The sequence below is a fragment of the Sinocyclocheilus anshuiensis genome, unplaced genomic scaffold, assembly GCF_001515605.1.
Source record: "Sinocyclocheilus anshuiensis isolate Anshui unplaced genomic scaffold, SAMN03320099.WGS_v1.1 scaffold103, whole genome shotgun sequence".
NCBI lineage: Eukaryota > Metazoa > Chordata > Actinopteri > Cypriniformes > Cyprinidae > Sinocyclocheilus > Sinocyclocheilus anshuiensis.
The window spans coordinates 108,002-120,588 of record NW_015548201.1 but is presented as its reverse complement, the minus strand read 5'-3'; the positions used below and the strand labels follow the sequence as shown (position 1 = coordinate 120,588).

The 12,587-nt window shown below is 36.6% G+C and overlaps 1 protein-coding gene and 1 pseudogene across 1 annotated transcript in view; one reads left to right on the top strand and one right to left on the bottom strand.

Annotated features, from left to right (window-relative positions):
- dctn4 (dynactin 4) overlaps nucleotides 1-3,135 on the bottom strand; it is a 9,715-nt gene extending 6,580 nt beyond the window's left edge. The window contains exons 1-6 of the mRNA XM_016440000.1: nucleotides 2,984-3,135; nucleotides 2,322-2,392; nucleotides 1,865-2,043; nucleotides 1,327-1,370; nucleotides 1,122-1,229; nucleotides 58-78 (exon numbers count right to left, since the gene is read on the bottom strand). Of these exons, the coding sequence (XP_016295486.1) occupies nucleotides 58-78; nucleotides 1,122-1,229; nucleotides 1,327-1,370; nucleotides 1,865-2,043; nucleotides 2,322-2,392; nucleotides 2,984-3,118 (558 nt within the window). The 5' untranslated portion in view covers nucleotides 3,119-3,135. The remainder of the gene's footprint in view (nucleotides 1-57; nucleotides 79-1,121; nucleotides 1,230-1,326; nucleotides 1,371-1,864; nucleotides 2,044-2,321; nucleotides 2,393-2,983) is intronic.
- Nucleotides 3,136-6,822: 3,687 nt separating this feature from the next.
- On the top strand, nucleotides 6,823-11,573 carry LOC107653315 (glutathione peroxidase 3-like; annotated as a pseudogene).
- Nucleotides 11,574-12,587: the final 1,014 nt, after the last annotated feature.

The window sequence follows — 12,587 nt, the reverse complement described above, 5'->3', positions numbered from 1 at the left end:
AGAAAGACCTTCTTAGTGTTTCTATAAGAATTGTGGGGGGAAAAAAATACCACTCACCACCACGTGAATTGTGTGTTGCTGGAGAGGGGTATAAAACCAAAAATATCAGCGTGCACAAGCAAAGAAAAGGAGAGAGACAGAATCAAGTGAAACAAATGCATTCAAGCAAACATTAAAGTGGCAGTTTAAAGCACAAGGAAACAAGGATTGCATTAGTAAATAAGACATGCAGCTCAAAGTGCTGTCAGTATCCAGTCATGTATTACAGGGTTAGAAATTAACCATCTGAAGCCCTCATTTCTCCAAATACACTACCGTCCAAAAGTTGGGGGTTGGTAAGATTTTTGAACTTTTTATGCTCATCAAGGCTGTATTTATTTGATCACAAATACAGTACAAACATCAATATTGTGAAATAATTTTACATTTTAAAATAACTGATTTCTATTTTAGTATATTTTAAAATGCAAGTTATTTCTGTGATGGCAAAACTAAAATTTCAGCATCATTACTCCAGTCTTCAGTGTCACATGATCGTTCGGAAATCATTCTAATATGCTGATTTGGTGAACCGTTGGGCTGCTTAATATTTTTGTGAAAACCATTTCTTCTCAGGATTCTTTGATGAACAGAACATCATTTTTTTTTGTAGAAATCATTTGTAGCATAATAAATGTCTTTACGGTTACTTTTGAGCAATTTAATGCATCCTTGCTAAAAAAAAAATAAATCTTACTAACCCCTAACTTTTAAACTGTAATGTATATGTACACCAAACAATTGAAAAAACATGTTATGTAGTCACATTTCAGATCCTGGTAGGTTTAGTAAACTTAGCCAGCTTTGATGCAAATTTTAAGTAAAGATGTAAAAAAAAATTGCACATTTTAGTTTTGTACAAAATGTGCAAAACATTGATTTAATTTTACACATTTTCACAATTTTAAAAAAACATTACAACACAAAATAGCAGTACTTCAGTGTAACTTAAGTTTTTAGACAAGAGACTGCCCAAGTTTAGACTCTAGACAAGACAAACCACACCCATTTAGTGCTTACTAAATGGAAAGTAAATGTTAGGTTAGAAGGGTGTTTCTAGACATGGTGGTGTGAGTGTTTACCGAGAACGCCTGAGGCATGAACGGCCGTCTTCGTGCCAGCTTCTTCCTGTCTCTCTCCAGCTTCTCTCTCTGGGCCAGCTGCTGGTAATACTCAATCAGCTTGTTGATCTATTTAGAGATAATAAGTGATTTGTCAACTACTTGAGACAGTTCGATGGAAAATGTAATATTAATTTAATAAGAGGAGATCTTGTTTTAGACATACCCTCTGAGTATGAGGGTTTTCAGGCTCCTGCCATCCTCCACTGGCTAATATATAAAAAGAACAACGTTTTACTACAACGTGCATGCAGATTAAAATGTTCTAACCAGGCACAAAGCGACAAGCAAAATGTCCTTATGTTAATTTCAACATTTTTTGGTCACTTGCTTCTATTTCTGTCATGTTCCAGCCCAGAGTGAAATATAATTGGCCCAAAATCCTTATTAAAATTCATATTCTGTGATGATGAGCTACAATTATGACCCTTTTCACAGTATTTCACAGTGCTGTCAATAACACTACAGTAAGCAAATACATTACTTCTGGTCAGAACATTAGAAGATTTTTATGTATATTTATAATATGCGTAAAACTAACCTACATCAATACAACATAATAATGATTTTAAACCATTAAAATTGAACCAAAATAGCCATCTTGGATTAAATAGGACAGATTATAGTTCAAATCAACTGGGTTTACTGATGAACCAATACTGACATTGGTACATATGTCCACATCAGGAAGTGCCAGAACTCACCCACAGATTTGTCAGCCATGCCTACATCTCTTGAGGTCCAGCGACAAAATCCACAGGCCAGGTAGTAGGCCTTCTTCATTGTGGTTTTGGTTGGGTCATCAGGCAGTGGTGCTGGGATGTTGGTGGCCCGTGTGGAGAGAGTGTGCATACAGCATGGACAGTCAAAGCAATTGGCACACCTGAAACCGGTGGATCACAGAGCATTTAACATCATTACGAGGAAACACAATCTATCTGACCTGATATAATATTATCATAGTCAGTTCATTAAATAAATGTAAATTACTGAATCTTGAATAGGAAAAAGTGCAGCCAGTTTTAATGTGCCAAAAATTCTATATGGCAAGTATGTAATTAGTTAATGTCAATGTCAAATTACAGATGATGTTAGATGATTGAGATTTCTTCCGTTATTCATTCACAGGCCTGTCAGATATTTAGCACAGATGTGGTTTACCTATTCTTCTTGAGCTTGGCCTCAGCTGACGGCATGTTCTCAAGACAGCTGGGACAGAAATGGGAATCGACCTATATAACGAGCATAACACCAAAACAATATTTTTAGACAAGCAAATGTGTTTTTGCTCAAAGAAAATGTATTGGAAAAGTAGAGAACGGCTACATGGAACTTGAATCATTGTGCCGGAGGTAAAATTCACACATTGCTTTAGTTAAAATAAATAAATAAACAATAATAAAAATAGCCCAAGCTGTCTCTACAGGGTGTGGTAGTGTTTATGCCCTCAAAATAACACGAATGGCTGCTGCAAGCATTAACACATTGATTTTGGAACCTCATTCGTCTTTTAATCGACATAACGGAAACGAACGAAAACAGCAGATTTTTTATTTCATTCAGAATACTACTAGCTTAGCTTGTCAAATCCCTAAAAAAAAGTGGGTGGTGCAGAAGTTAACTGACTGGTTTCACAGCCAATTGGATAGCGCTATTGCCGTATAATTGATGACAGAAGGAAAAACTAGCCAATCACAGAACCAGAATTCCTTCCACTTAGACCGATAGGCGGGTACATTACTGTCGTCAATAGCCTGTTAGCTCGCTCTTAGCATGGCTAACATCTATTGTGTCAACTAAATGTCACACACCGCGTTACTTACTTCATGTGACACGCATTCCAAAGATCGCAGCTCACTGCAATATCGGCAAAAATACAGCTGAGAGAGCGGAACGCGAATCTTTTTCTCGCCTCGGACGAGATAAAGCACTTTCTCTGGCTGCAGCAACGTCGCCATTTCTGACTGAGTTCCTGCTGCCTATGTAGGGCTTGGAATCGATTCCAAATAGAATTGATTCCGAGGCGTTAGGAATCGAGAGTCGATTCCAAAGGTGGATCCCATCAAGGGGAATCGATTCCTCATTCAGAGCCCTTTTCAGTTCAACAAAGCTTATCTATGGGTGCATTTCAAACGGAAGGCTGCACACATTTAAATTCACGAAAATAAACAAAATATTTTATTTTTATTACCATTCGCCCCCCTCATGCTCGCTAAAAGTGATTAGAAGTCTGATTAGTTTCCTGATTCGGATAGAGTTTTAATGAATCAGTTCAAAAAACGACTCCGAGGTTATTTTACGGTAGAACTGGCTGCACGACAGAATAGATCATGACGTGATCGAGGGTCTTGATCTTATTTCCATCTAAAATACTATTTTTTAAAACATTTCTATCAGCCAATGATAATTCTAAAAGAAAACGTCACGAGCACAGATCAGTGGCCGAGAGCGCATCTGATTGACAGATAAACCACGAGCTCTATAGTGCCCATATTATGCCGTTTTTAAGGTTGCTAATATTGTTTTATGAGTCTCCTAAAACATGTTTACATGCATGCAAGGTAAAAAAACACGTTCGTTTTCTCAAATGTCATTTTACCTCATTTCTAAATGATTCATAACTACTCGTGCGAAGCAGTTCAAAGAATCAGTCTCTCTAAACCCCTCCTTTCCGTGCGCCCTCACTGCTGCTGTGATTGGTCAGATGGCGCAGTCCTTTGTGATTGGTCCACAGCCGTAGCGAGCTTGGCTCTGGATTGGTCTACCGCAAGTTGCTGATTGACAAGAGACTGATTCGCAAGCACGACTGGAGCAGGACGTTTCTCAGTGGTAAGTATCAAGTGTTAACAAGTCTGTGGTAATTTATAAGATGTGATAAAACAAATTTACTCTCAAAAGTAGTTAGCTACAGGAAAAGCTACACTGTTTTAAAAGTAGCGTCGCTACTGTAAACCTACTGAAAAATGTAGTTATGTAGCCGCTACTTGTAGCTAGCTACTCCCCAACACGGGCAGACATTATGCAAATGTGTTACTTTGTGACCTAGAGCCGTAACAGAATAAGATTCGAATTCCTGACGACTCGTTTAGGCGATTGCCGGCCGACTCTTTTTTTTTTTTGATAGACAATAACTTTATTTATCGTGCACTGTCGGCTTCACAACTTTGCAGATAGTTTATGTTCACATATACAGCTACATGACACACTGCATGCAAGGTAATATTCGAAAAGGCATAATAGGGGCACTTTAATGTTCTGGTTATTTAGTTTCAGTGTACAGTTTGTTCATTTTGTGCAAAGCATGCAGTCAAAGTAAACTTCATCATTCAGCTGAACTGTGCACATTTTAGACACTTCATGTCTTGTTCAATTCATGCGATAAACGCATGTCCCTGCTGAGCTGTGGGCTATGACTAATTTCACGGGCAAAGCAGATACAATTACAATTTATTTATTGTCTTTTTATTTTTTTTACAAATAATGTTTTATATTATAAGAAGGATACTTTCTATGACCTTTATCCTGCAGTCATCATGGTGAGATTAGGTTCCTTCAGTCTAAATAAACAAGCATCGAAAACAACAGTGAGGAATCGATTCCAGAACCAGAAATCGGAATCGGACTCGATTCCAAAAAATTCAGAATCTAACAGCCCTATGCTATGGCAAGCCAAGAGATTCACATTTACGCTATAGATAAATCGCGTTTACATACAAAACGCCGTATTTGACGGCGTTTTAAACAATATTAGCGCCGTCAAATACGCCGTCCTGATAGCAGACGCCGTAAAAAACGCCGTATTTAATGGCGTTTTAGTATTTGTAAAAAGCGCCGCTTTTAACACCGTTCGGCCTGCCACAGGACGCCGTAAAAAAACGCCGTTCTGATTGCACAAAAGTGCGTGTTATTTACGGCGTTTTCCTTGTAGTATTCTTTTCCGATTGACTACTTTCCACCATTCACTCCCTCCTGCACTCCCGCTACACGATTCGTCTTCCATTTCCGGATCACTACCAGAGCTACCGTCATTTCCTGCCATCAGTGCTCCAGTCACAGTCCAGTGTTGCCGCCCTAGAAAGCGTTTCCATATCGCTCCAGTAACATTGAACTGCTCTCACCCAATTAATGATGAACAGAACCAGACCAGACTAATTTACCACAGATCGTTTTAGTGGAAGAAGTGCCTGTGAACTGATAGGAAATATTGATGTACAAAGTAACTTTTTGTATATTTTCATCTCTACTAACATTGAACATAGGCCGATTCCACGTCTTTAGCATACGTTTTGCCTACAAACAATGAAACAGTATAATAAAAAACAATATGATTTTCCTTTATAGATTACATTATGTGAGCGAGCTAAGCGATTGTCCGCGCTGCTGTCACCGCAGTCCTGACATAAACGAGCATCTGCACGCTGCTGAAGTTATAAAACGACACTGTTTTAAATGTATTGTAATATTTTTACTGAAGCTTCTCCAATATGCTATCCAATAACTGCGCTCAGACCCAGAGGATATGACTTGTTTAAGATGATCAGATCAAACCAGTTATTTTTTAATAATACCGAATCTGGGCTTGGAATATTTCTTTATTTGAGTGACTCAAGTTTGATTTAACAACAAATCTAAATACGAACAAAAATAAATTATTCTGCTTGATTGGACAGACGGTAAAGACACGCTGAGTTGAAAGGTGGCGTTTCAGCTCACGCACAAATGCATAAACTCATTTTTTATCCACGAATAAAAAATACGAAAAATCTAGCTTAATTTTCGTTTTTCCGTTCTTCTGACAGAACAAAATAATAAAAGCTAGTGATGATGATGATGATGATGATGGCCAAGTCAAGCCACAACTGATCGTCATGGGTCACGTCAAGTCACAGCTGATCTTCCGCCAGACAGAACGAAATAATAATAGTGATGATGATGATGATGATAATAATAATAAAATCAAACTGTTTGTCATTTCTCTTTATTTCTTTTTGTTCGTATTTAGATTTGTTGTTAAATCAAACGAGTCACTCAAATAAAGAAATATTCCAAGCCCAGATTTTGGAGATCTGTGGTAAATTAGTCTGGTCTGGTTCTGTTCATCATTAATTGGGTGAGAGCAGTTCAATATTACTGGCTGTGGAAATCAGCGGGCGTGGCTCATTATACTACATGGAAAACGCCATAAATAACGCGTGCTTTTGTGCAATCAGAAGGCGTTTTTTACGGCGTCCTGTGGCAAGCCGAACGGTGTTAAAAGCGGCGCTTTTAACAAACACTAAAACGCCGTTAAATATGGCGTTTGTATGTAAACGCGATTTATCTATAGCGTAAATATGAACCTCTTGGCTTGCCATACTATGCCTATGTAACGATCACACGTCATCGTACGTGATCGCCTTCTTTGCCGCTTTTGTGTCAACAGCGCCCCTGCTGTTCATACACAAACATCTGTGGATGTCTTACTGAACCTGTAGCTTCTCTTCTGTCCTCATCACATATGTAATCATTATTCTTACACAACCAAAATATGTTTGTATGTACAATTGCTTGTATTTTTCTCCACTGCCTCTCAGTCAAACTGTCATAATGTGTTTTATTAGGATGCCTGTTTGAGCTATGTTTTATGCATTTACCTTTTTTCCCCCTTCCACAAGAATGAACATCTTAGACGAAACAGCTGCTGCATAGTCCATTTTTATTATAAAGTCAAGTCTGTGTTGTGCAAAAGATACACCAACCAATCAACCAAGTGAGTGAGTCATTTGTTCTGCAAACACTATAATAGTTTAATCAAACAGAGGCAAACACCTGTTTCTGTTGACATAGCAACTGCACTGCAACCTCTTGGATTATTCATGTTTAACATAGTGAAATGTTTAATACCTAGTTTTTCCAAAATATTTATTCTGCACTTATTGTGCTTGATTTTGCACAGCCCTTATATATAATTTGCACTATTGTTTCTATTATATCTTAGTAAAAATAACAATAAAATTATATATATATAGATCTATCTATCTATCTATCTATCTATCTATATTAGATAGATAGATAGATCTATATTAGATAGATAGATAGATAGATAGATAGATAGATAGATAGATAGATAGATAGAAAACCAAGTTTAAAATAAAAGCACCTGGTGGTTTTGCTACTCTGACAGCTTTCATAATTTAGACAAATAATAGCTGAAAGCTGCCACTCAACTATACTTAAGCTTAATAGAAGCTTAACATTAAATGATCTGAAGCCGTCCGCTGCTGCATAGAATATAAAGCAACCTGTATGTGCAGGTGCAGTGCTATGCAGTACCATCTGAGCTAGTAAAAGAAAAATAATTAAATTATTTAATTGAATTAATTATTATGAAAAACAAAGGAAGCCAACGTAAAATACAAATCTAGGATTTGATCTGGTCTTTATATCATTTAAAAAATTATGGGTCTGTGAAGAGGGACCTACAGTAATCATGGCTCGAGTCGAGGTGAGTAATAATAATTTGTCATTTTTATTTCATTGTGTTGCATTAGAAAAGGCCTCATTTTGGCACCTTGGAAGGAAGAACGTCCAATTCAAAATCCAAGATCAAACATTTTTAGGTTTATCCTCTGTGCAGTGTTAAGTAGAAAGACTGAATATAATTTTCTTGTAAAACATACTCCAACAAGCTTTATTTACAACTTCAAAAGGTCATTTTTTACAGTGAATGCAAACCTGAAGTTTGTTTGCATGCATGTAACAGGATTTTTGTGATATCAGTGTTGCAGACGAGCTGATGAAAGACTGGTGACAAAAATAACTGTCAACTGTTTCACCACTATCAAGCGAATAACAGATTAGTGGGGGGTTTTAAGCCTCATTACAATAGTTATTTTAATAAAATGACAAATACATTCATTTCAAACTAGATTACAACTAAATCTTAGGTTAGAACTGTAAAAAAAACAGGTCATGGATGCATTCACTATGTCAATATGTGGGATGAGGCTGGATATTATTGGCTTGTCTGCGTCACTCTTCTCCAGTGTTTTTCATCCAGCTCAGCCACGCTTCATTCAGACTGCACACAGACAGCCTGCAGGGGCCACACGTCACCCTCATGGGGAACCAGAAGAATCCCTGGATCTCTGCTCTGGTCTTGGTGGGTCTTCTACACAATGTTAGTGGACTATCCAATATCCAGGTAAGATGTTAAGACATATACTTATCATGCAGTTTTTAGTCTTTAAAATATGCTATTTTGGTAACACTGGATTGCTCAGTTGGATAAATCTTTAAACCAGCAATAGAAAACATGAGAGTAAGGTACAAATGCACATTTTTATTGAATTAACGTAAAGGCATTGCTTTTTATTAAAGCAATAGTCTGAGTAAACAACATCCAAGTATTTGCATGTTACACTGAAGTAAATATAGAAACAAACTGGTATGAAACATCAAATGATCTTGTATAATCTCTGTTTTAAAGCATGTTTTTAACGCAATGCAGTAAGGACGTTTAGGTTGTAGCCCATAAATCAGTGTGATTTGATTGTGCACACTGTTTTCACCATGCAGTAGCAGCAGCAGTGGGTTGCCACAGTAACTGAGACTGGAAATAATTAAACAAATGGGGTAAAAAAAAATACAAGAATTGTGTTCAGATCTTATGTCCAGGGATATATACAGCAAAATAGCCGATTGTTTTGTAACCGATTTTTTTTTAAGCACTTCAAAAACCAAACAGCAAAAGTCAAGGAAAGGTAAACATTTACTTTGCCTGGTCAGGGTAAATCCACTACTACAGCTTCAAGGTGATATAACCCTAAAACATTTCTATTCTGAGAAATAGAGCTATTATATGATATTACAGTTTTATTCATTTTTTACTCTTATATTAGTCACATCCCGTTTTCTTGAAAATGAGCTTGCTCAGTGACAAAGGGTATGCCTGGGATTTCACAATTTTGAGTGAGAATACAAAGGTCACTGCAATGTTTAAATAATCTTTTTATTTCATGTTCACTACCGTTCAAAAGTTTGAGGTTGGTCGAATCATTCTAATACGCTGATTTTTTTTGTTCAAGAAACATTTCTTATTATTATCAATGTTGAAATCAGTTGTACTCCTTAATATTTTTGTGAAAACCGTGATAGATTCTTTCAGGATTCTTTGAGGAATAGAAAGGTCAAAAGAACAGGATTTATTTGAAATGAAAGTATTTTGTAACATTATAAATGTCTTTCAATTCAATGCGCCCTTTCAAGAGTATGCATTTTTATTCTTTTAAAGTATTTTGCCGACCCAAATTTTTGCATGGTATATTTTTCATGTTCATTTTTCATGCTTCTCTACTTTGTAACTGTGGTACAGCATTATTTTACATTTGTCTGTCTCAGGTCTGTAACCCAGGTGTAGGCGACACTATACACAACTATTGTGCGAAAACCATAAATGGGACCCAGTACATCCCATTCTCCCATTTTGCTGGGAAGCATGTCCTCATTGTCAATGTGGCCACCTTCTGAGGACTCACCTTTCAGTATGTGGGTAAGCATGCAAATTATTTCACTTAACACAAAAATATATATAAATATAAAAATATTAGTATGTACAAACATTACTTACGTTTGCAAATTAATATGTGCAAATATATATTTGACACCTCATGACAGCAAAGACTGAAGAGCAAATATGAAACCTGTTCATGATAATTGTATTGACTGAGCGATTTATATGCTATTTAGAATTGAATGCACTACAAGAGGAGTTCCGAGATGTTGGATTCACTATCCTCGGGTTTCCATGCAACCAATTTGGGATGCAAGAGCCTGGAAAAAATAATGAAATTCTTCCTGCATTAAAGTGAGTTCATGTTTAATCAGAAGACACAGTCTTTTAAGGCTTCTCAAGAGCATTTTAACCTTGAGGTTACTGGCCATCACTCATGAGCCACAACTACCTGAGCATCAGACAGTGTGCAATTAGCTTGTCTTTCTCATCCATCATCCCCTTTAAATTACTGCACATATCATATATCTTGAACCTAAAGGCTCTTTTCTGGAGTGATATCTGAAGCCACTTATCTGGCCATAACTCTCTAAAGTCTCTATTTGTTTTCCTTGTAGACAGACCCTTGATGAAACAAATTTCTCTTTGTCTTCACAGGTATGTCCGTCCAGGCAATGGATTTGTTCCAAATTTCCAGTTATTTGAGAAGGTGGATGTGAATGGAGTCAATGAACATGCTCTTTTCACAATTTTAAAGGTTGGTCATTGCTTAATAAAGCATTTTTTTTAATCTGAAATTGCTTGCAACACCTTATGCAAGAAAAGCCTTTTAGGATCAAGCTTTCAAGAAAAAAATGGTCCGTTAACACGAAATTGTTGAAATTTAAAACTATTTACCCATTTTGGAATATATAGAGGCCCCAAAAAGTATTAGAAAACTTAAATGACACTTAAGATATCTACATGTCATCCCATTCGAACAAATTGATATCATAGAAATCAATGAATACAACAGAAAATATAAAATGATATCAAACCAAGTGTCATCTACAAACATGAAAAAACAGTATAGCTGTTGTTTTATGTTAACTTAAGTGCACTTATGTTCACTTTTTGAAGCTGTAAAAAAAAAAACTGATTATTTGAGTACATTTTACAAGAAAATATTTCAGTCTTTCTACTTCAAAATTTCACATTCGATCCCATGTTTCTTTGTAATAATTTGTGAAATTTACTAGCAATTTCTGTGTGAAAATGGTTTCATTTTTTTTTTTCTGTGTTTCTTTCAAATAAATGCCTCTTATTTTAATATTTTGCAATAAAACTCCAAATACTTTTGGGGACTACTTTTCTCAATCTGAGATCTAAAGATAAAGAACCTTTATTTTTAAGAGCTCTTTCTCTTTCAGAATGCTTGCCCACCTGTGGGAGACAGCTTCGGTAACCCCACCAACAGATTGTTTTGGGAACCTCTCAAAGTCAATGACATCAAGTGGAACTTTGAGAAGTTTCTGGTGGGTCCAGACGGCAGACCTGTAATGAGGTGGTTTCCCAGAGTGAACGTTTCTGAAGTTAGGGCAGACATCTTGAAATACTTCCGTCAGCTTGTTCAAAAGGCTGATTAACTTTGAAATAGTGGATTTAATTGTACATTCATCCGTCTCTCCAGCATAAACTGTGTTAAACTAGTTAACACAGGGTTGCTGCAGGTTTTATGAAGGTAAATTTAAGACTTTTTAAGACCTTTTAAAAACAGTTCAAGAACATGTAAGGACATTATGTCAATGTTCTCTAACTCTTAATGTCTAGGGAGCCTCAGTATTTCTTGTTTTACAGTGCAAAAGTCTAAAGATGTCTAAAGATTCTTAAATCAGGATGTATAGAAAAGCGAGTGGACAAAAGAAGTTTTGTTTTTGATCAAAGTGAATTTATGATTTAAATGAACAAATATCTTTTTCAAGTGCATGCAAAATTTAATCCCATTACTTTATGAATTTAAGACTTTCTACTGCGATTTAAGACCTTTTAAGGCCTTAATTTGTGGAAGGGGTGAAGTAAGACTTTTTCAGACTCAAAGAAACCCTGTAACGGCAAGATAACATGGCAAAGTAAAAAAAAATGCAAACCTTTGTGAATTGGATTATTGTTACAAGAATTTGAACAGTATGAAATTGAAGTAAAAGGATTCTCAGACTGCTCCTTCCGGAGGCTGTCAAGGGGTCGGTTGGAGACTGGCATGTTGATGACGGGAAGGCTTGAAAACAGACACTCTGTGGTGCCTGACCTGAGGCCGAGGGTCAGCGGCAGCTCTTTACTGCATTCAGGCTGCTTTGCTGTTCCTTTTCGATCATGTCTCATCTCCTAAACAACCCTTTGAACTTACTGCCACCTCTGTGGATGTTCAGTAAATAAAGACTGAAATGCAAGAAACAAAATGCTTTCTTCTGGTTATTGCATTCCAGGGAATGTCAGATATGGTGATGCAACTTGTACTTTAACTCTCACACAATAACATTTGGAGGTTTAGACAGTTAGAATATATTTATTATACTAATCAGTTACAAAAGTTTCACACGAGGTCTGCTTTCACCCACTGGAGAAAAAGAGTCATTCCAAAAAGCACAAAACTGCCAACCAGTAAATGATGGAAACGAGTAAATAAAGCACACATCTCAGTGTGCAATCCAGCTCAAAAACATTTCGACTTGAAAGCACTAAACTTAACTCGCTCTGTTGGTTAAATTCAACCAAATATTCATAAAATAAATGCCTGCCTTTTTTCTTTTTTTACATTTACATGACATGTATCACACCATTTGAAAGTTATATTTTGTGAGCATAGAAACTTTTTGCGTTTGGTTCAAAGCATTGGTCAGTAAGGTTGGAGACATTGCACATATGCGGGAAAACAGCCTTCATGATGGCGGATGACCGTA